Here is a 22,600-nt window from a genome sequence, read left to right on the forward strand (position 1 = left end):
ATTTTTTCTCACTCGCTTTTCAAGAAAAGGGCAGCGTACGCACTCATTCTATAATGATCTGATTGACCGACCTCAGCCGGCCATCCACTTTAGACCCTGAGACCCGACTACGGTCTGCTCTCAAGCACCACATGCCGTATGCAGAACTACAACAAACCTTCGTATGAATTTGGACACTCAAGTGCCAAGAACCTATGAGGATACACTACTCCTAACTGAGGCCACGCTGTGCGGCTTCAGTGCGATTACGGTGATGCCTGTCGAGGATTCTCTAAGAATCCATTTTCAGCTGCAGTTCAAACTGGATCCTGAGCCTTGAGCTTCAAGATGATGTTAATGAGTTGCTTATCTGTTTTTATTTAACTCAAAATTGGATTTTTCAGGCACAACTGGAGAGTAATAAAGACTTTTATAGAGTTTCGAGTGAGATACGTTAAAGGGCGACGTTCACCCCGTCATCCATCCTGATCGCCATCAGGCTCCCTAATCGCAGGCTAACAAACAAATGCAGGCATGCATTAACAGTAGTGAAAATTCAATTTGAGTGCTACGTCTGCCGCCGCCTCGCCCTAACGATGGTCTTTTTTAAACAACAGAACGCCAAGGAGTCGTTAGGGCTCTCTCTTCATTACTTCAAAAAACCAATCATTAGACACCAGAGTATATACGTAATTAGAAAATCACTTCCTTTGCAATCCTGGCTAAGTAGTTTACATACTGTAATTACAGGGACAAAATCAATTTTTAATCATTGCACTGATTGGGCTCATCAGCTCAGGAGGAACATTGTATCCTGCTTGTTGTGCAAAAGCAACATCTGGGCTAAAACAATTACCCTTTTGTGTTCCAAACTATTCAGAAAGGCTTTTTACAAAAACGGCTCCCGCCACGAAGCCGAGTGTGACAGACCGACGTGCCCTTGTCTTTTCCAAGGTATACTGCACCAAGAGCCTTCCGAAAGTGGCGCGTCAGTCCAATACGATATGATACAACACATAATGGGCGATTACATAGAAATATGCACATTTTTATTTATTACTTTCACCATAATATCATTTTTGGACTTCACACATCACACATGGGCAATCCCTCTGTATCAGAAAGGCAAATTTTTAGTAGAAGTTTAGAAAATGTAGAAAATGAAGATACTACTTGCACATGTGGTCTTGACTGTTGCTGCTTCTTTCTGTTCAGCAGAGTTAATAAATGAACTTATTTTATCACTCTAAAAGCTGTATTAGTGTGACCTCTGAAGTGCGCACAACATGTCCTACAAACACTGACGTCTAGCTCAACCAGGTGGACAAAAAGCTACCGAAAAACAGGTGAAATGAAGACCTTCTTGCGAAAGAAAGAGAAACGTCGGGAACAATCCAGCAAAGCAAGACTGTCCACCTTAACTGTGCTGTTTGTCCTCTTGTTTAATCAAAACCAATAATCAATAATCTATGGTGGCTTGCCTAAAGGCCTGTGTGGGGCTCTGGGTGGGGGGGGCGGGGGGCTGGCAGCAAGCACATTAGCAAAGCCTGCTTTTTTGAAAATTATTATTATTCCCAAAATGGTCTTTTGTGATTTGCTTTGAAGGGGGGAAGAGCTTTGGAAGTGCAGTGTGGGAAGGCGGCTGCTCGTTTAGAAAGCTTCCCAATTAGACAATTAGCGGGGAATGTAGGACACCCTCCTCCATGCTGCGCTCATCCCGACCCTGGCGAGAGGAAGGCTCTTCCTCCTCATGCTTTCAGGTACCCTACAGGTACAATACACGAATGCGTGTGTGTGTGAAGAGAGACACAAATGGAAAATATGTATGATTTAAATTCATGTAAATGTATTCATTTTTGGACAAACACGTGCAAAAGATTTTCCATGAGTCGTTCTCAGTAGTTCTCACCACAAGTGGTCAAGGTATCTTTTTTTTGTCAAATTCAATTTTTTTCTTTTTTCATCCCTTCTGGAAATGTTCTACACAGAGCTTGCACTAAAATTGTTGTTAACTGGCTGGTGTGTTGACTGACTGGCTGACTGATTAAATGACTGGATAATAAGACAAGAAATGAAAGACCTGGACTTAGGGTGAGTACGAAAGATCATAAATTGAGACCTTAGTTCATACCCTCAGTTTCCTACAAGAAAGGAAAAAACATTGCTCTAATTTAAAGGTTTACTGGTGAAGTCAATACAAAAAAGGGTGGCACGGTGGCACAGCGAGTAGTACTGCTGTCTCACAATGCCTGGGTGGTGTGAGAGGATGTGGATTCAACTCCAGTTTGTGTGGAGTTTGCATGTTCACCCCATGTCTGCGTGGGTTTCCTCAAGGTGCTCCAGTTTCCTTCCACAGTCCAAAGACATGCTCTTCAGGTTCACCCATAGTGTGTGAGTGACAGAGAGAGTGTGCTCCACTGATGTATAGATGAGTGACCCATTGTAAGTAGTGTATCTAGCAGTGTAAGTCACCTTGGTGAATAAGGTGTGGGCTGAGTCCTATGGAATTCGCTCTGGAGAAAAGCATCTGCTAAATAAATAAATGTGAAAAAAAAGACTCTGAATTGACCTAGGTATTATTGTTCCTTTTCTATATCAGTTTTAGTTTTGAATTAAGATGGTCATAATGACTTTTTTTAAGTCTTATCCTGTTTATCCTTCAAACTGTCTACTCACTTTGCGAGCGTACCAAACATAAGTTTTATGTGAGTCACATTACCATCGGCTGGCTTCTGGATTTTCAGTAATCACATTTTCCTGATTACGGTCTTACTATATGAACCCCTTAAAGAATTACCCTGCAGTGAAAACATGTTTAATAACTATTTCCATTTACACCTCCACAAACGCCACAACAAAAAATAGGTTTTAGTACTGTAAATAGCAAAGTATGTACTACTTGGATGTGTAAGTCACATTTCTATAAGCACTGTGACGGTGAAGAACTGGGAAAATTTATCCATCCAAAAATAATTTAATAACATGTTCGATTAAAAATCATGACTTGAACATACTAATCGAAAAGCACTAAAAATATGCACTTACTGAAGGAATTCCACCTCTTCTAGTGTTTAAAAAATTAGAACTAAAAAGGAACATATATATTCGCCATTTGACAGCATAAAACATGACTGTGGAAACTCTAGGTTTACTGGAGGCCTTAGACCCTAATGAGTGTTTTTATATATATATATATATATCTGTCCTTTTAAGGAAAACATAACCAATCTTTGATGGAAAGGAATACATCGAAAATGTGAAACAGCAACACCCTGGGCGCGTCTTTCAATAAAGCTAGAATGCTCAAATTGAAGCCAAGCCCTAATTTGACTTTAATTTCTCAGCACTGTTGGCTACAGGAGACATCTGTAGAACAGGGCAGGCTTCTGCACTGCAAGTATTTCTTAAATAAATTGTTGAAGCTGTCGCCGCTCGCAGGGAGAAGGTTTCATTGATTAGCACTTTACTGCAATCCATTTCCGCAAATCGGGCTGACCTCCACGCCATGCATTTGTGTATTATGAATGAAAAGAAGGTAGCAGTCCTAGCGAAAAGGCGTTAATAATTATTTAAAGAGGGGGAGTGGGGGAGAGAGAACAAGAGAGAGAGAAAGACAGAGAGAGAAAGAGGAGCACAGTTTTTTTACTACCCCCAAACTATCATACGTTTCCCCCTTTTCTCATATAATTTGAGGCAGCCATTCTGAGATGATGTTCGAACCGCAGGCAGGCTTCATCAGTCGAGGCTGATGCAGGCAGATAATTCACCAAACTGTCACATGATCTCCCATCAGTCTCGGAGATGGGAATATATTGCCACGAGCTCTGGGAATAATGGGTGCACCTGTTTACCATGTCACCTCTGTTTGCTAATTGTCTCCTTGAGCTACGTCGAGAAGTAAATGCGTCTCCAGTTCTGACAGGTGACGTTTATTTAGAAATCGCATTACTTCAAGCGCAATTGTTCTTTTGTCTCTGTGGAACTAAATGAAGTGTTGTGATACAGATTCCACGTCCTGATTAGGTGGGTGACAGTGCTTTGCTAAAAGTTCAGATCCACTTGTTTATTTGGACTTGAGGAGGAGGCGATGACAGACAACTTTAATATCCTCCCGTTTAAATGATCAATTGCTATACCTGCAGCCCCCCCACAATCACCCGGGTGTCTCCAGCTTCAGCGATGACTGCGTTATGCAGGGAGACAAGTCCCTGGGAACAAGGCAGGCCGACCGGGAAATTCAATGGATGGAAACCTTGGTATCTCTTTTTGATATCAAACGACCTCGGCGATGCTGTTCTTTTTTTCAGTGTTAGACTGAAAAAAGTTATGTGTGCGGAAGGTATGAGGTTAGTCATACGTAAGAACTAAACTTTCTCAAGCAATATCAGCTAGAAAAAAAATGCTTAAAAACATCTTTTCAATGACTAAAAAACACTTAAAAATATTTTTTATTAAACAAAAAAAAAAAAACACTTTAAAACATCTTTTTAAAAAATGCATGTTTTGTTCTTCTTAAGTTTTTTTGACACTGCAGGGTCATGCATCACAGTCATATTTAAAGAGGGGGCATTTCCTGCACGTGGCCATCAACCCTGCCCGGTGCTGTTATGGTACAAAAGGTTGGCTATAGCTAAGAGGATCGAACCAGATACCTGTCCACTAGATCTTTCACTGCGCCTCTGCAAATACAGTTACAAACCAAGTAAAGAACCTTTGGGGCCACAGTTTATAACCAGCAGTTGATCGGCTGAAGGTTAACACTCACATGGCAGACCCCTCAGCCAGCAGTCAGACACTCCCATACACACCTCTACATTCTGCCTGGACACACGTACACGTACGCAACTTCACAAGCTTCAGCGCAAGGCCCGTTCCACATTATCACGAACGTTACCGTACACGGCAGCCCACAGACACACAGGCGGTAAAAACGGACAACATGCAGGCATCCATTATCAAATGCCCTGACACGTGAACATGCACACACACTATCGCATGCAGTCACATCTCACACAGCCCGGCTTCGTCCAGCACCTCTCCTTATAACGCTGCCGTTCTGCTACAGCAGCTAATTAGTGTCTCCCGGTGTAAATTAATACAAGATTATTTTGAAACACACATTCCCCTCTGAATCAATCGGAGTCGATCCCCCATGAATACATCCTGTTTTTCTTCCAGGCTGCCAGCATTGAGACTGTACCAACAGAAGAGCGCAAGTCAGAACCCAGGCCGGCCTCACACACATCATGCTAATTACAGAGGCCTACCTTACTGTAGAACAATGCAGATTATGCGCAGTGTTTAAAACAAAAAAAGTACTTCTTTAAGACAGTACGTCACTGCTGCAGCTGTTTGGGAAAGATGACACAGACACTGACAGCGGCTCACAGGATGCTGTCATTGTCGTGCTGTGACAGAAGGCAAGGCGGTCAAGTCCACTAGACCGGGCCCTTCGTGTCATTCTTGTCGCTAGCTGCCATCGCCGTGTTCGCTCTCACCTTCCCCTCTCCGAAAACAAACATCCTTTCAGTCCTTCCTCCCACCAAATCCTTCATCTGTCAAATACTATCCTTCATCTCTGTCAAACCTGCACACACACTTACATATATGGGCCACACAGAAAGACACAGACTACTGTGCTTTTGTCTTCTGCCTGTTCAACTCACGTTGTTTTTTTAATAACCCAAACAGACTCTGACTTTATCCCCGATCCTTGCACATATAAAGCAGGCGAGAACAAAAAGAGAGAAGAAAGACAGACGCTAAGCCAAAGGGAAACTCAATCTCGCCTTAGAAGGCTCCCACTCGACACAACGCAAACAAGGAGGCCGGGGAAACTCTGTGAACTGCAGGTTTCCTGCCTTTAAAGAGGTACGAAAGCCCACAGCCGCAATTCGGACGTCTCTCACCCCCCCCCCATCACAACGGAGAGGGGCAGTCTCAGATGCCCAAGTGTGAGTCGCAGACAGCGCCGCCCTTGGAGGCAGCGGTGGAATTCCAGCCATCGGTGCTTCTCAACGGCAGCGCCGACAGAAAGAGGTGTGACAGAGAGCAGCAGGCTTGCCTTAAGTCACATTCCAAATTGGCTCCCTCGAGCTTTCGCCCTACCTTGTTCACCAAAGGCATTATGTGCCTTTCGCCGAGTGTTTAGCATATGCTTTAGTAACCTGAGCTGCTCCCACCGTGTGAGCGCGCACGCGCACACACACAAACACACAAATACACACACAAGCATGCAAAAATGCACACACATTGTTTCTAGAAGTTTCCCAAAGCATTTCCCATCAGGAGCTTAATTACAATGAAAATAGTTCACGTACATCTATTATGTAGGATGGCGAATTCCTGCCGCATGCGGGGCAGCAGAGGGAACGACAGAACGTGAACTCTCCTCTCTTTGGGCTCCTTCATCTCGTCGGAGGGTCTGAGGTTGGGGGTCCCTCTTGCCGAGTTCCTGAAGAATGGGTTTGGAAAGCAGCACTTTCCCCCCACACACTCACAGTGCACCCAGCCCACCCCGACCCCAGCTGCCAAAGAACAGCTGAGAGAGGGTGACAGCACAGAAACCATTTTCAGAATTGCGCAAAATGAAAAAAGCTCATGAAGAATATTTTTTAACCCCAGGTAAAACTAGAAGACTTTACACTTTTTTTCAGGTTTACTCTGCTTATTTAGTTGATTCACATACCTTACAACTTATTCACACACACACATTTTCAGAACCGCTTGTCCCTTACGGGGTCACGGGGAACCGGAGCCAACCCGGTAACACAGGGCGTAAGGCCGGAGGGGGAAGGGGACACACCCAGGACAGCACCCCAAGCGGGACTCGAACCCCAGCCCCACCGGAGAGTAGGACTGCGGTCCAACCCACTGCGCCACCGCACCCCCTACAACTTATTCACTTATTGGAAATGTACCCCTGTGAGTATCTCTCAGCGGTACAAGAGGAGAGCATGTCGTGCTTTAACATGGCATCTCATTTCACCACATCTAGTCCCTTTACACTGATAACTCACTGCACCCAAAAATGATCCCACCTTTATGGTCTTCTGGAGTCCACAGAAAGCATCTTGGTTTAGGGCACTTACAAATATGACACATGTACATCACTGTAGTTTCAAGAACTACCCTCAGCCCTATACATTTCAGTTGTCTTACATGAAGTAAAAAAAAAAAACCCAGAAAAAGAGAAGCGTTAGAAATAGTTCACGTAGATCTATTATCCGCGTGGCATTAAGAAAGAGGGAAGTCAAGGTAATGGGCAAAAGCAGTGAAGTGTTGACTTTACAAAGGGTCTCGGGGTGAACAAAAAATGATTTTGCCCCAACATTTGCCTGGCAGACGAAGTTAACATTTTCGCCGAAAATATTCCATGGCTCCAATAGTCCGATGTAATTCATTTTCCATCTCTGTTCATTAATCATTGTTAAAATTAGTGATCCATTTCTTCCACTCTGCCATCTGCACTCAGCTTCGTTACAAACATGACACATTCCCGCATAATAAAAGCTGACAACTAGGAGGATGCCTTTCCAAATAGCTTTCTGCATATATGCACCTCTACAACTGATGCTGTTGTCAGACAAAAGTAGGTTATTTAAGCAGGGCTCCTGCTTTAACAGCACATGCACAGAAACACACACACATCCATACACAAAGACGACAACTACAGGCAAAATGGAATGTGCTGCAATTGTGCATCCCGGTAACCAAAGAATTCCCCTCCATCCTGATTTTATTCTTCTTCCTCTTTATCGGGGACAGTTCGGGAATGTTGATCTGTGGATCCCGAATAGAGAAGGGGAAAAACAACAAACAAAAAACAGCAAACAGCAACAAAGGAACTGTCGCTCTTAATTTGTTTGCGCAGGCGAGGTTTCACTTGGTGTCGGATTTAAGAATGCCATTTTTTTCTTTCTTTCGACGGTGCTGCTGAAAGGTTTTTTTTTTTTTTGCCTCACACGGGCTCTGTGTATCTTCCCGTTTCGTGAAGAAGAAGCGGGTCTGGGGTGGGTGCAAGAGGTGGGGTTAAAATCCAGCACCCCAAAACATCACAGAGCAGGTACTTGGGCTTGGCCCAGGGGTTGACGGAGACCACCACCTTTGTCCTCCGTGGCCCCTGGTTAGCGATGCGAGGAGGCCTCTGGGTCGGCCTGGCTCCACCAGATGATGTGCATCCTTCTGCACACAGGCCGCATCACAATCCCCGCATATCCATCCCAGACGGTGCTGTTTGCCATCTCCAGAACACCGCACTAGTCCTCTCGGTACGTCTCCCGCCCTCTCAAATACCACCTCCCTCACTCCCGTAAGCTAACAGGCACGGCATCCCTTGCGAGGTGTCACTGGAAGCCTGTGGCACAGTAAATTAATCTATATAATGCCCTGGAAGAACTGGCTTTTTCACACTGCAAACTGCCAAGACCTCAGAACAGACATTCAGCTGCTCGTCCAGAACCCAGCAACCCCCCAGCCCACCCTCCCAGCACCCCTCCACAGACACACTCATTGAGACACACATGCTACCCCTAAAACGGACTGCAGCATCGGCAGATCCGGGTGCAGGCTGTAAAACAGCGAGGCCACCAAACCGTCTTCACACTCGTCATCGCACGCAAGTGGGGGGGGTTGCAGCTTCTGCTCCTGCTTCTGTTCTGTCTGCTAATTCGGTACTTCTTGCCGCCCCCTCCACACGCGTGCACAAACGCACACACAAACACACACACGATCACCTCAGCACTGCACACTGACAAATCTAATCTCAGGTTCTCGGCACGTCCAAATTACACACGACGGAAGGGGATTGGGGCCGGGCCGCTCTGGCCCCATTAGCATCATTCACGCAAGTGTTCGCCTCGCGCAGCTTGGCGGCTAGCAGCTCGCGGACGCCCCCCACAATGGGTGGCCTTTCAGCATCGGCAGAACACGAAACCCACTCCGAACAGAGCCATCCCAACCATCTGACTGCCTTCTATCAACTTCACGCTTTTTGTCAGATTTTTAAAATTGCACCAACATTATTATCTATTGAATTTAAGATTCCTATAAACAAAACATATATACCTATACACATATATACAGGTATCAATTAAATTATTATTATTAATATTAGTATTAACAGCAACATCAACAACAACAACAATAATAATAATAATAATAATAATAATAATAATAATAATAATAAATCAAACAATGTGATTTATTTTAAAGGTGAAGAGGAAAACATTTTTTTCCAAATTAGATAAGCTGTGCAAATGGCTTAAAATTTTGTAAAGCTTTGAGAAAATCCTACTTATGGCTGCGATCCTCTGCCAAAAAGTTCATCTGGCCTGTAAATTTAAGCATGGATTACAAATATTCAAATCATGAGCTTACTGTTCAAATAAACATTTCCAACAGGGAGAAAGTTTCAAGGCATACACTTTCAATATAATTCCACCCCCCAACTCTTAAACCCCCCCAACCCACATCCCCACACCCCCAGCTAAGCAAACAGAACAAAAAAGCAGGGAACGGGAAAATAGTTAAACGCTTTAATTTTTCATTGTCATCACAGTGACTGAACTATGATAATACATTCTTTAATTAACGTGATGGCAACACCTATACAATTACAGTAGCGAGACCAAGCAACTTCCTCAGCCCCACATGGGACAATGAAGCACATTATTACAGTTTAAAGAAAAACGGCTTAAGTCGGTCAGCTGCCTGCCACATGGTAGAAATAATGGGACCGAAGTCACAATTATTTCAGCTTTATTCACCTCCTGATTGGGCCTTTTATCTAGAAATGTCCTCTGATGGGGAAACTGTGATATCATCGGAGATTTACCATTAATATAACACCATGGGGTCGAGAGAGGCGGGGGACTGGGGGTAGATGTGGTTTCACCTTCGACCTTGACTTTGACCCCTGACCCCTCAGTGTCTTCTTAGCATGGGGCACGGAAACCTGCTCCCACCCCCTCCCCGCTCCTGGATGGAGATAAGCACTCCTTTGTGATGGCAGCCGGCGTTACCCGAGGATTAGAGTAGCCCCCCATGCACACGTGGGGCTCTGCATTAAAGTCTTCCACATTTGCAAAATTGCAAACAGATGCAACTCAAGTACCTGCAAATAACATGCCAAGACCAATTTCAAAAGGGAGATTTCAAAATATGTGGAAGTCATTAGGACGAGTATTATTTTTGCAATGAAAAGGCGCCAGGATTGTCTCAAGAAGCAGATGGGTGCTACTTTTTATTTATAAAAAAAGGCCAGAGTGTTATTCCACCATAAATGAAGATATATAACTTGTATGAAACAATTACCTTAAAATATTGAAGTTGCAAAGAAAAGAGAAAATGTCACAATTCCTTTTTTGTTTTAAGCAAAATCTTTCATCTCGCTATTTATTTTCTTTTCTCTGACAATGAGACTTAAAACAGAAAGATCTGAAAACAGTATATTAGAAGTGAGAGAATTAACTTTTTTAAATCTGTTCATTAAAACAATGCTGGAGATCTAAGTTATGTGCTGTTGTTGTCACTCTGTTAAAGTAGTAGCATCTGAAGGCTCCAATTTCACTCAAAGGAAACCCTGTTTCTGTACAAAATTTCTTTAAAAATCCTAAGTAAAGTAGTGTGCATTCTAATTAAAAGCGATTTCAACAACGAGCAGAGCAAAAAACTTCATTAGAATGCACATCAAACCGACACCAAATGCTCCACTGTATGCATCTTTAAGGGAAAAAAAGGAATGGAGAATTAAAATGCTTATTTCTGCATTCGTTGGCATAGATCTCTTTCTAGTTTTCTTATTTCGAGTAAGTGTTTAAATCAAACAAAACGAGATTAGCGAGATGAAAGGTTGGTGCCCTCAGAAGCAGAGTGGCAGCTTAGGCCCCAAAATTTTATTAAAATTGCCGGCTTTAAAAAACAATGAGCGTTCAATGGAACTCCTCATAACCATAACAGTGGGAAGCAGTTCAGGCATTCCATCCATAGCACACGAGCTCTGCCTTCGCACTCGCGGGACACGGACGGGTGCGCGCAAATTCCCGTCTCACCGAGGCCGCCAGTGCGGAGGAGAGCTCTGTAACTGAGCGGCGTGGAGCACGTGCCCTTCCTCCCTGCTTGCAGATGACAGATGGATTATAAAAACTTCAAAGCCGACCATTTGGAGCACCGGGGGAGGGATAGTAGGTATTTGAGCTATTGTCTCTTACTCAGGAGACAATGGCAGTGGGACATGGCACATACATCAAGAAAGAGTGTCAGAGCAGAGCCATCATCTTCCCTTCACTATATATTTAACGTCCTGCCATGGGATATTTCAGCAAGCTCTACCCATGGAGACCGGCAAGGCGAAGTGCCATGCTCTGTTTGAGGCAAAGCAGCCCACAAGATTGCACTCTGAGGCAAATGTTACAGGTCATAATTACTGTTATTTTTTATTTTTTTATTAACCAATACATTTGGCCAGAAGTCTATAACCAACCCACAACTTCTGCATTACAGAAAGGAAAGAAACAGTTTAGTTAGGAAGACAAAAACTTTGTTACATTCACATTGGCAGGATATCAGTTAAGGCAATGTGTAAAACACAGCTCTTTACCACAAATAAACTACTAGGCAACTCACTGACTCGGTTTACTGCATATATGTGGAGTGGTCCACGAAAGAACAACATCCTTTGCAGTGTTGCCCATAGTGTTTGAGTGCTGCAAAAGCACACGAGTCAAAAACCTGACAGATGAGACGGTCACTGGAGGGGGTGGATTCTTGCACCCACTACACACAGAGCAAGGACCCCCCCCCCAGGAGGTCACTTATCTTTAATAATCCAGCATGAGCAAGAGTGAGGGGTCGATGCCAGACAGGAGACCCCAAACCCTCACACACAGTATCCTGACCTCCACCGTCACACTGTTTAACCCCAGTCACTCAGCTCCATCCTGCCACAATTGTTGCCTCCACTCCACCCCACCCTACCTACTCTCACCCACCACACAGATCCAACTGTGGAAACACACGCAAGGCTTCTCCACACGCTTCTCACATTTGGGTGCCTTGGGAGATGCTGTTACCCAAAACAGTTTGCATAACTTACATTTTCATTTTCTTCTTTCATTTAAACATCAGGATACTTTCGCTAATGCAAACCTGGTTTGGAACCGCTTTAAAAACACAGCCCGGTCATGACCTTTAAACGAGATGCCACCTGTTCTTATTGCAACTGCTTTCTATGCTAACTTTTTTCTCCCTCTACAGTGCATTGTCTCCTAAGACACTAAGCCAAAGCTGCCATGTAAATATACATTTATAGCATTATTTTTTTCACATTGAATCTTGATTATGCAACCATCTTGGACTTCTTTTGGTCTGCAAGAACTTCCTGAGCAACTGTGGAATGTGCCAATGACCCACCTGTAAAATCAGCTGTCATGTGGAGGCAGGCCAGTGGACATCCACTCAGCCGGCAATATATCTCTATCCCACAACTGGGCAATCCCACCAAGCATTTACTGGACATTCCAAATCAAAGTTGAGAACTTACTCGAAATTAACTTGGGCCCCCATCTGCCCAAACTTTAATTATTTGATTTGATTGCACAAGACTTAACAGAAGATAATCGGATTTCAATGAAACCATTTAAATAATTGCAGCTAGTTTGCGATAAAGAGAGGCCATAAGTGGCAGCGCTGTGCTCGCACACGCCATGGTGTGTTGGAAGCGCTATATACGGACACCTAACTCGACGATAATCTCCTCCCTTCCCTCCCTCGCCTCTTAGGGCCCACTAGCATCTGTAAGCACGAGTGCTATTTCGTCATTCTAATTACTAACTACACTGTTTGATTAAAAGCGTGTAAAAACGAAGCTGAACCTCCATAATTAAGATCTTTCTCCAGATTACGGGAGACAACAAAAGCTAAAGGAGCGGCAGCCTCCAGAAAGGGAAATTGGATGAAAAAGAGAGCGAAGGCCGCCTTGACCCCTGGTTCCAAACAAACACTCTCATCCCTGTGCTGAATACTGTCCATCCGCCCCCCCAAGAGCAATTCAAAGGCCACCCGTCACCAGACCACAGCACAGTGGTGGGAGGTGGGTCTAGGATGGCGGTAATCCCTAACACCTCAACATTTTCACGCTGTATCCCCGTTACAGAGGAAGTTGAAAAGCTCCTAAACATGTGGAGAGAATGAGTTTGGTGAGGATGTGAAAGTGACAGAGCTGCGAATGCCTGGTCTGTCCTACTCCATCCTTGCTTTTCTGGGTAGGACACCCTGAGGCTGCTGCTTGACAGCTATCAGATTCCATGTGTACTCAGATGTTTCATTCTTCTTTCAGACTTGCAAAGTGGTAAAGTGGAACTAAAATAAAAAAGCTGAAAAGTGGCCAAGAGCTTGACACAGACAAGTCTGAGCCACACCAGTCTGAGTATAAGAATGGAAAACGTGCATCAGCGGTACTGCGCTGTTACGGAGAAGCAGCTCTTTTAGCAGAACCTTTTTTTTACAAGTTTTCTTTCATATCACCGAAACACCATCGCTGTGTGTTCTTTGGCAGACCTCTTTCCTAGTAAGATACTGTACATAACTTTAGGCACCAGAACTGCTCAATATTTACTGAAGCAGTTCAAGTTCCGTTACCGATCTCATGTCCCAGGTACTCACATTTTCAGCGCTCCAACTGTATGTTCGACTCTCTGGTCACCTCTCCACTCCAATGGCTGTAATCCCTTCCTTTCACTTTAAAGAGGCTGTCTAATTTCTCGGATCTCAGTGACCCAGGCTCACTTTCAGCCCTCCCCAGGCAGGAGTAATCAGGCATTCAGTGAGGGAGATGCACTCCTCACACTTCCCAGGAAGTACCCTGAGCCGCTACTAGGTGTCTGGGTACCACAATCAGACTGCAAACTATGGCAAATGTATTTTTTATCAAGACTTAGCACGCTCTTCCGGGGATGCGCTACGATTGAAAGCAAAGACCTTGATGTCCACTGATAGTTCATTGCATCTGCATTTAGCATCTGAGCAAATACCTGGTGTTTAATCAATGTTAAAAAAACAGTAATGTGTCGTTCAGACAAAACATCAATTTTTGCACCTGCAGAAATTAATTTTATTATAACTTGCAAAGTTAAACTGTACATTAATACATCTACAATATTTTGTGAACTATAGAAATTTCTGAGTTAAAAGGATATCTGGCTGCAAGGACAAAGAAGTGATTGCTGCAAAATCTTTTGACATGAATTTGATTGACCGTTAATTATATTTTTTTAAGTGTTTCATTAGTATGTAGAATATGTGCATACATTTGCCTTTGGATGCCACCACGCTGTCCCCGTAAGTCTTGTTGAACTAGACAGACGGGGCTGTTCGCCTGCGACAGGAGGATCGGGGAAAACAAGGGACAGTCGTGTTCTCCTCCATCTCCCTTCCGAAACGAGCACAACCAGAGCAAAGAGGGAAAAAGGGAAGACGTCGTGCCGAAAGAAAGGAGATCGGAGAGGGACTACAGGCTGATCAAACGCGAAAGACCGACAGAAGAGAGGATTTGTTAATATCACAAGGAGCGGCAGAGGAACAGTAAAGGAAGGCAACTGCGCGAATGAGCGTTCCTTAAGACTTAAAAGGTGTGTAAAGGAAGCCAGGCGTCAGGGGAGGTTCCTCAAAAAGCCCTTTTAAAATTCAGCTCTATAATAACCCGGATAAATAAAGATGAATCCCCTAGAGGAAACACTATTTAGTTCATACACTGCGCTCTGTTTAAAAGTGTTTCACTCAGAAGTGAGACGCACACACCGCACAGCTTGGGTTCGCCCGTCTCCATTCACCTGTAACTTACTGGGTCATAGTGGGGAGGGAAGGGGTGAGGATGGGAGTCCAGGGCTTCTCTGCAAAACGAATATAAATAATCTGGGTATACCTCATCTACTTTTGGTCTTTGATGAACTGGTAATACAAGCGAATAATAAAACAATACAACATCTAAAATGGTTTCTGTTTGTTTACATACATACATATACTTTAAAGATAAATTCAAAATATATCAAATAAATTCACAATTTAGAAGAAACATGCCAGTCATATACTAAGTTTATGAAAAATATAATTAATTACTATTGCTCTATAGTTAAAACAGTACTTGACATACTAAAATATTTACCACATACTGTCAAAAGAATTTAACATTCCGAATACAAAAACATATAATAATAATAATAATAATAATAATAATAATAATAATAATAGTAAGTTACAGGAGGAGCAGGCACAGTTTGAGAGATGGCCGAAGCCCATGTTGATGTATCAGACCTTCCTCCATCGCCAGGAACAGGGAGATCTCCGTCAGCTCATTCAGAGCCATCAAGACACACGCTTTAAGTGCATCCTCTCTTTTTTTCTTCCGTCCCGTTTTCCCCCCTTTTTTTCCACCATCCAGCTCCCTCGGTAGAGAGGAGCCGTTAATTTGCAGGGCTTGATCCGTCTGCGAGCAGAAAGACGCCAATGCTATCATTATCAGCCAAATCAACCAGGCGTTAAATGGAGGAATCAGGAGACATTTGCTCCCTCCACTATCGCGGTGACATCATTACCGAGAGAATCAACAGCAGGGGCTGCCAGACCGCGGGGGGCAAAAAAACAATGCTGCCGTTAAAGGCTGGGCATCTCATCAGGCCATTAAGCAAAAGGGGACTCTGAAACGGCAAAGGCCCACCAGCTCTGCGGTTCCACCCCTGTAACACGGCAATCCTACAGTGTGTGCAAGTGTGTGTGCAAGTGTGTGTGTGTGTGTGTGTGTGTGTGTGTGTGTGTGTGTGTGTGTGTGTGTGGGGTGGGGGGGGTGTTGGGGGTACTCACAGAGACGCGTGATCAATGCCACTACTTCCCCACCTCCTTCTAACATTACACTAATACCCACCTGCAAAACTCTGACACACGATACACTTGTATATTTCCAGAGTGATGTTGTAGGGACTTCTTGCAAGGCAGCTTGGCACTTGATTGGAAACGTCACTGTTTTGTTACTACCCATTTTTAACCCCTGAGCCTAATTAATAAACACTTGCCCCTCGTTACATACCTTTCCTGCTATAGTGCCTCTGGACACGTAGCTTTTGCGATGTCCTTTACAAAATGGCTCTGTATTTTTTGTTCACACTCCTTTCTAAATGGTTTGTCCTTCAACACAGTCAAACTCTAGGACAAATAACCTTTAATTTACTATGATGCTCACATTTAATTGAAAATGGTACTATCAGTTTTTTAACCTTCACCTGCTCAAATCAGGGAGACAGCAAACTCTGTTTAATTAACCAGTAAAGCAAAACATGCTCAACAGCGTAAACAAGCCTGCCACTGCAGCAGAGGGGTCACATGTTACAACTCTTTCTCCTCTGTCAGTAGAAGTGTATTCTGTCTTTTAAAACAGCAAGACAAAGCATCAGAGAGACTCAGATCAGGCCTACTGCAGACCTAAAATTTTCAAAATATTTGCAACCAAGGAATTCTGGTCGACATGTCTGTCCCCGTCCTACTAAAGGCTCGTCTTCTCTCTGTAACAAGTGTAAGAAATGAGCGTTCACAGAAAACCCGAAATCCCCCAGGCTAAAAAAATAACAAATAGGCAGCTACTGTAATAACCCATGCAGCCTGGCAGGGATCAGGCAGCTTTCGGAGATCCTGGTCCCATTCATGACTATGAGGCGCAAAAATGCAGAGGTCCACAGTCTGACAGGATGTGTGCGTGGACCTGAACCGAGACAGGACCTTCACCAAACTCAGGGAAAGCCATCACTCAGCACAGAGGTCACTCACTTGGCTCACTCTGAGCTTTGTAAGGCCGAACTTCAGCAAAAGCAGAGGTTGGCTCGCTATGTTTTTTCTTTTCTTCCCGTAATGTTTTTTTTTGTTCCACAAGGCAAGTTTCATTAAAGATCCAATTATGCAAATGAGGTCCAGGAGAGGCAGTTGAATATGCACTATAATGGTGTATAGCGATAGTTCAATACAATACACAGCACAGGGCAGATTTACGAGACAGCTGACTGCTACGCCTCCATCCTTTCGAGAAACCCTCTTGATCATAATTAAAGGTGCAGAGTCCTCTTTCGCAGAGCCATGTGGCCTCTTGACTGAAGCTCGGCCCACACCAGCGACAGCAGGTCGAAGCGCAAGCTCCCGCACCAGGGTGGAGACCTGCTCTCACAGCACACAGAACCCCAGAAGGCCCCACCTGTCCTTGTCTGAGCTGACCCACGACACCAAAGGGCATTTACCACTATTTTAGACGTCTGCCAAAGTGCCATGCTGCGTAAAATGTAAAATAATAAAATGACTACGCTTTGAATTGGGTGATTGATGGACGGTTGCCTATTTTGCGTAAATCTCTTGTCAGAAAATGACATGGCTGTAATTTTGTGCTCCTCAAAAGATCAAAGCATGTTAACCAGACACAATGCACTGCACAATTAAATACAAATTGGCAACTTTAACAAAGAAAAAAATGTCATCCACAAACTAAAGACCTTTTTTATTATTTCTGCAAGACTAGTTGTTTGAAAAGACAAATACAGAGAAATATCAAAATCTGTGAGAGAAATTCTACTATTTGGAAAACACTATCAATCAAAGGATAATTGCATCCTGGAGGAACGAGGTTGCTCAAGTCAAAAAAGAAAGAAGTGCTAACCACTTTTTTAAGATTTAACAAATAATTTAAATTGTTATATTTACAGTAACTACAAGACACGAATCAACTCGTCAGCATGTTAGAAATAAACAATCTCTCAGTAAGGTGAATGTGTAAGTATAATTTGACTGTATACAAATGTAGCTCTCCATTAATCTGAGATAGGGATAAAGAGAATGAGAAAGAAGGAGACAGGGAAAGTACTTTGTTTTTGCTGAAATACTTCAGCAAAGGTGTATTAGGAATAAGTTCAAAACATCTGCAATCTGCTGAACCCTTTATTTATCTGTGGTCTTGAACTCCATGTCTCTCTAACACACTGTGTTTACAGCCTTCTGGGGGGGGGGAAGCAGTGCTCCAACCTCTACAAACTGTACTTTGAACCTCCTTTTTCAGTCCTTCTCTTGCTCTTACGCATATGTTCAGTGCCTAATTCAATCTACCAGAGAGCAATCAGACAGTACCTTACACTTTTTAACTGTATTCATTTTCCCTAATATTTATAGAACAGGATGTGTTCGGCTGCAGTTACAATTAATTTGTAATATGTTAAAGTGAGTAAATGAAAAAGTAACACGCCCGTGAATTACTTAGTCAAACTTAAGTTCGACTGTTCGACTAACTCAAATTTACAGCATCCATGACCGTGACAAAAATGTAAGCGATCATTTTTTTCTACAGTGAGGAGATCTTTTTAGATTGTGTCTCGTAAAATTCTATCTTATTCCACTCAAATTTTAGATTAAACTAAAACTTTCAGTCAAATTCGAGATGAAATTACGGACAGTATTTTCTATGTCAGGTGAAATTAACACCATTAAAACTATTTTATCATCTTAAAGTCATTTTGTACAAGCAGTTGTCCAGACTTAAATCATTGTCATGGCTCACCTTTTACTAGACTAGAGGCCCACATTTGATGCAATATTTCGGTGAGAAAACATAAAAGGATTGCTAATGCATTTAAGTCAAGTAAACAAACCCAACACTTAAGAAACATACAGGTTAGATCTTTTAACAAATTATCTGTATTTGAAGTACGGTTTCATGTTTTCATTTCTTTCTTTCCACTCTGAATTTAGAAATATAAAGTGTATTTTCGTAGTTCAACAATTATATCTAAATTAGGGAAAATTTGAAGTCCAGGGCAGCGTATTTTGCTTTTCTGCAATCTCCTTGTTGGCAGCACTGTAAACAGACCATATCATGCTCAAATTGGGTTCACAATGATCATCCCTCACAAGATATAAGTCCACTCCAGCATCCCATGACAGACACCCCCTCCAAGGCAGTGAAAGCAGTCCTGCTGGGCTAAGTCCCCTACTGGTCCCGTATGTGACAGAACCCAGGGTGAGCTGCTTAAAAGCCCTGGACCTATGAATCAGGAGTCGGGTGGGGGTGGCTTCACCAAACATATCAATTAATACCTAAAGGCCACCTCAAAGGCCATCCCCTTAGGCCATTCTCATCTATGCTGTCCCACAGAAGCTGAGCGCAGTATGTTCATCTGAACGACAATTTCATACAATTAACAACCGGAGAATGAGTTAAGTGTGGAATGGCTTTTTGATAAAGTCTCTGCACCGGATACACTCGACTGGTCATGGACTGACAGCCCTGGACGTAAAAACCGAAAAACCATGCAGGAGCGATAGATGTATTTTAGATGCTCACTTTCCCTCCCTGTGAAACACACTTAGTCCTGGTCTGAAGACACACATGAAAAACAGAATGGCTTAACGTCCCCACCCGGTAAATGAACTGGATGAAAAAGAAGTGCCACAGATTGTACAACAAGGCATTTTTAGGAGATAAACAGCCTTCGAGCAGTACACACTGAAATCAGCCTACTACTCTCAGCGGTCAAAGGAGATACTGGGAATTTGAAAAAGAACTCTATTGTCACATTTAAAGTTTTGCACGTAATATTACGTAATGTAAAATCACAAAGGTTTCTTTTGTTTCCCAAAGAACAGCTAAAACAACATTCCTAAATAACAGCGTGTTATAAACTGACAATTTTAAGATGCATTTATCTTTGTCTTCTACTTAAGATATACAATTATTAATCACTCAGAAATTACCTTACAGCAGAACTTCAGAAAATATGTACACTAACTTACAGAACTGTAAGTCAGCTTCACAACTTTATAACAAATGTAATTTTGACAGAAAATAATTGTTTCACAGTGGGTGCTCTTTGGAAACTAATTTCTTGTAGTACATTCCTTTTAAGTCAGGTATATTTTGTAAACAGTGCATAACGTACAAGTCAGGAACCTATCACGGCCCCGGGGGAGAGTGAACAAGGGCAGAAATTATATAGACTAGTATTTTTTACAAGTGCAATGACTCTTATCCATCGCAATTTCTCCTCGAATAAGAAATGATGAGATCCGACAAAAATGTCTACGCCCAGACACCAGTACAGACATAATATCCGCCTGACAAATACCGTTAAACAATGACTAGCATTTACATACACATCTGCACAGCCGCTATTCGTCCTTTTCCTTTTACAATGAATCCAAGGAAAAAACACGCATTTCATTTCAACTTTGCGGAAAATGCCACAGAAAAGTGGAACAATGTGATGTGCATTGTTTAAGGCTGTACGGAGCACTGTGACCATTGTGTCCAGGGCAATCGCCACTGGGGTCAACTGGCTCGACAAGGTGCCGTTATTCTGCAGGACGAGGACGAGGACGAGGATGAGGAGGAAGATGAGGATGATGACATCCTCCCTCCCAGCTCCAGGCTGCAGGGCACCTGCTCGCTTCGCAACACACTTCAAATGGTTACTTTTAGGCTTTCTACGTTCTTAAATGTTTTCGTTGTAACACATGAAACCACAGAATGAAATCTGCGTTTCATCTTAATAAATGTCGATTTTTTTTTTTTTTCGCTCTCCACGAAAGTTGCTCTGTCAGCTCAAAACTCTTCTCATAGGAGTTGGTGGCTGGTCAGAAGTTAGACAACATTTTTTTTAAATAAAGAATATAATATTCGCAGCCTCTGTTTGAAGCGCATTCACAACGAATGCAGCGAAAGAAGTGAATCGTTTATTTCACAAGCGTTTTCTAAAAAAATTCCAGAATGAAACTCACCGTCGATTCAGTTAAAACATATTTTCAATATTAAAACCGCAATCTTGGGAGCTCTTCCCGTTTTCTTTTCTTTTTCCTGTAACTTTCTTTTAAGAAAAACACATCGTAACGTTTCTCCGAGCTAGTCGATTGGAATCGGTGGTGAAATGCTCCTTTCTCTCCTTCCTGGATAAACTTAGGTTTTAAAGGTGATATGGCATTTCCTCCTCATCATGTGTTAAATGCCATCAAGGCTCCTCAGAGCATCGCGCGGCTCCTCTATTCTTACGGGGTCCATCATCACGGCACAAAATGGCAGGTCTCGCAAGCTCTTCCACCTCACAAGTTTTGACACATGGCATGGCATGCACCGGGCAACTTTGATTTCAGTTCGCCCAACGCTGTGCATTCGGGTTAGCTGGAAGCCCCGGCAGAACCTCTTGGGGTCCGGCGTAAAAGTTTGCACCGAGGAATCTAGTCTAAGGGGGGACAAAGTTCTTTTAAGCCCCCGGTCCGGCATCACCGTCTCTCGCTTTGACGGCTCAAACGTGAACTTTCACGCCGCTCTTTGGCGAGCTTCAATACCCGAGGTGTAAGGAGTAGGCTACCCGTTCCAGAAATGCATGTTGAAAACGCACGCAAATGTGTTTGTCGGCTGCTCCCGTGGCGGCTTTCGCTCCACACAGTCCTGCGTACGAACGTCACCGCCGCGGATATTTGATTTTGTCTATTTTTTAATCACGAAGAGGAAAAAGGGCCCCGCTGCGATGCCTCCATGGAGACAGAACGAGCGCAAAGTGACTTCGGAGAAGGGCTACGGACGCCTCAGAGAGCGGTGTTGAAGCGGTGCTGAAGCGGCGCGTTCGGCTCTTACCTTTCGGGCTCTAACGCGCGGCGCTCGGGACGCTCCGGCACGCAGACGCGGCTCTCGCGCACACCGTGTGCGTGTTCACGGAACGGCGAAGCCACATGTCCACATGATTGACTCGATCATTTCGCCGCGCTGAGGGGAAAAGTGCGACTCGGACCTGTTAGGAGCGTCCGGTCCCCGGTGCCCCCGCCGCCGCTCCGCCGCGCATCCCGACAGCTCTCACACACAGCTCTCACACACACAGCACACGCGCAGCCTTTTATTGAACGGTGTGTCTTTCTCGGGATAAACGCGCTCATTGATAGCGATCGGGCAGCATCGCTCGGCTTCTCCATCCTCCAGCCCGGACCCCCCCTGTCTGGTAGGTGAAATGCGTTGTACCGTTAAAAAAGCGCCCCATTGTCGTCCTTAGCGCACAACGGCGCGGGTCCTGCGGCATTCGGCTTCTTAATGAGCCCTTCATCAAACAAGACACAGCACAGCACAACACAACACACAACAATGTATAAAATCGTCCATTTTCCCGTGCAGAAAAGGCGCAGCTCGGTGCTGACCTTGAGCTCCTGTAAACACTCTTTTAAGCGTGTGTCTCTGTGCGTGTTCTCCCACGACCATCTCACACACTGTCATCTTGCTATTCATACCTGGCGTCGCAAATAACACTAATCGCCCTGCTCTGAGAGAATACGCATATTCCAGTTCGAGTGGCTTTCTTACCTTCTCGAGTAACTATTTCAAGTGTCTTTTTCTTCCACAAAACTCCGGTGGGTGAGTGTGGATGAGGGAGCGCTCCGGCGCTCTGGACAAGTAATGAGTGATAAAATGACGCTGATGTGTTACAGCACTGTAACAGTGAAACACTGTAACACCGAAACGCCGAAACACTGTAACACTGTAATAACACTGTAACCTTGTGGCGGGCTTAATGTCGTATCTCTCGCACTCCCTCACGGACGCAAAGGAGCGCTGTTTGGAAAC

The 22,600-nt window shown here is 43.8% G+C and overlaps 1 protein-coding gene across 6 annotated transcripts in view; it reads right to left on the reverse strand.

Annotated features, from left to right (window-relative positions):
- Positions 1-22,166, reverse strand: part of znf536 (zinc finger protein 536) — a 148,579-nt gene extending 126,413 nt beyond the window's left edge. For 3 of the 6 annotated variants that reach the window (XM_018758159.2, XM_018758161.2, XM_018758160.2), the window contains exon 1: positions 15,234-15,484. In XM_018758159.2, the coding sequence (XP_018613675.2) occupies positions 15,234-15,340 (107 nt within the window). In that variant the 5' untranslated portion in view covers positions 15,341-15,484. Of the gene's footprint in view, positions 1-15,233; positions 15,485-21,625 lie in introns of those variants that run through there. The other 3 variants (XM_018758163.2, XM_029251425.1, XM_018758164.2) reach the window with 2 other exon arrangements.
- Between the last annotated feature and the right edge of the window lie 434 nt (positions 22,167-22,600).

Source organism: Scleropages formosus, chromosome 1 (assembly GCF_900964775.1).
Source record: "Scleropages formosus chromosome 1, fSclFor1.1, whole genome shotgun sequence".
Taxonomy (NCBI): domain Eukaryota; kingdom Metazoa; phylum Chordata; class Actinopteri; order Osteoglossiformes; family Osteoglossidae; genus Scleropages; species Scleropages formosus.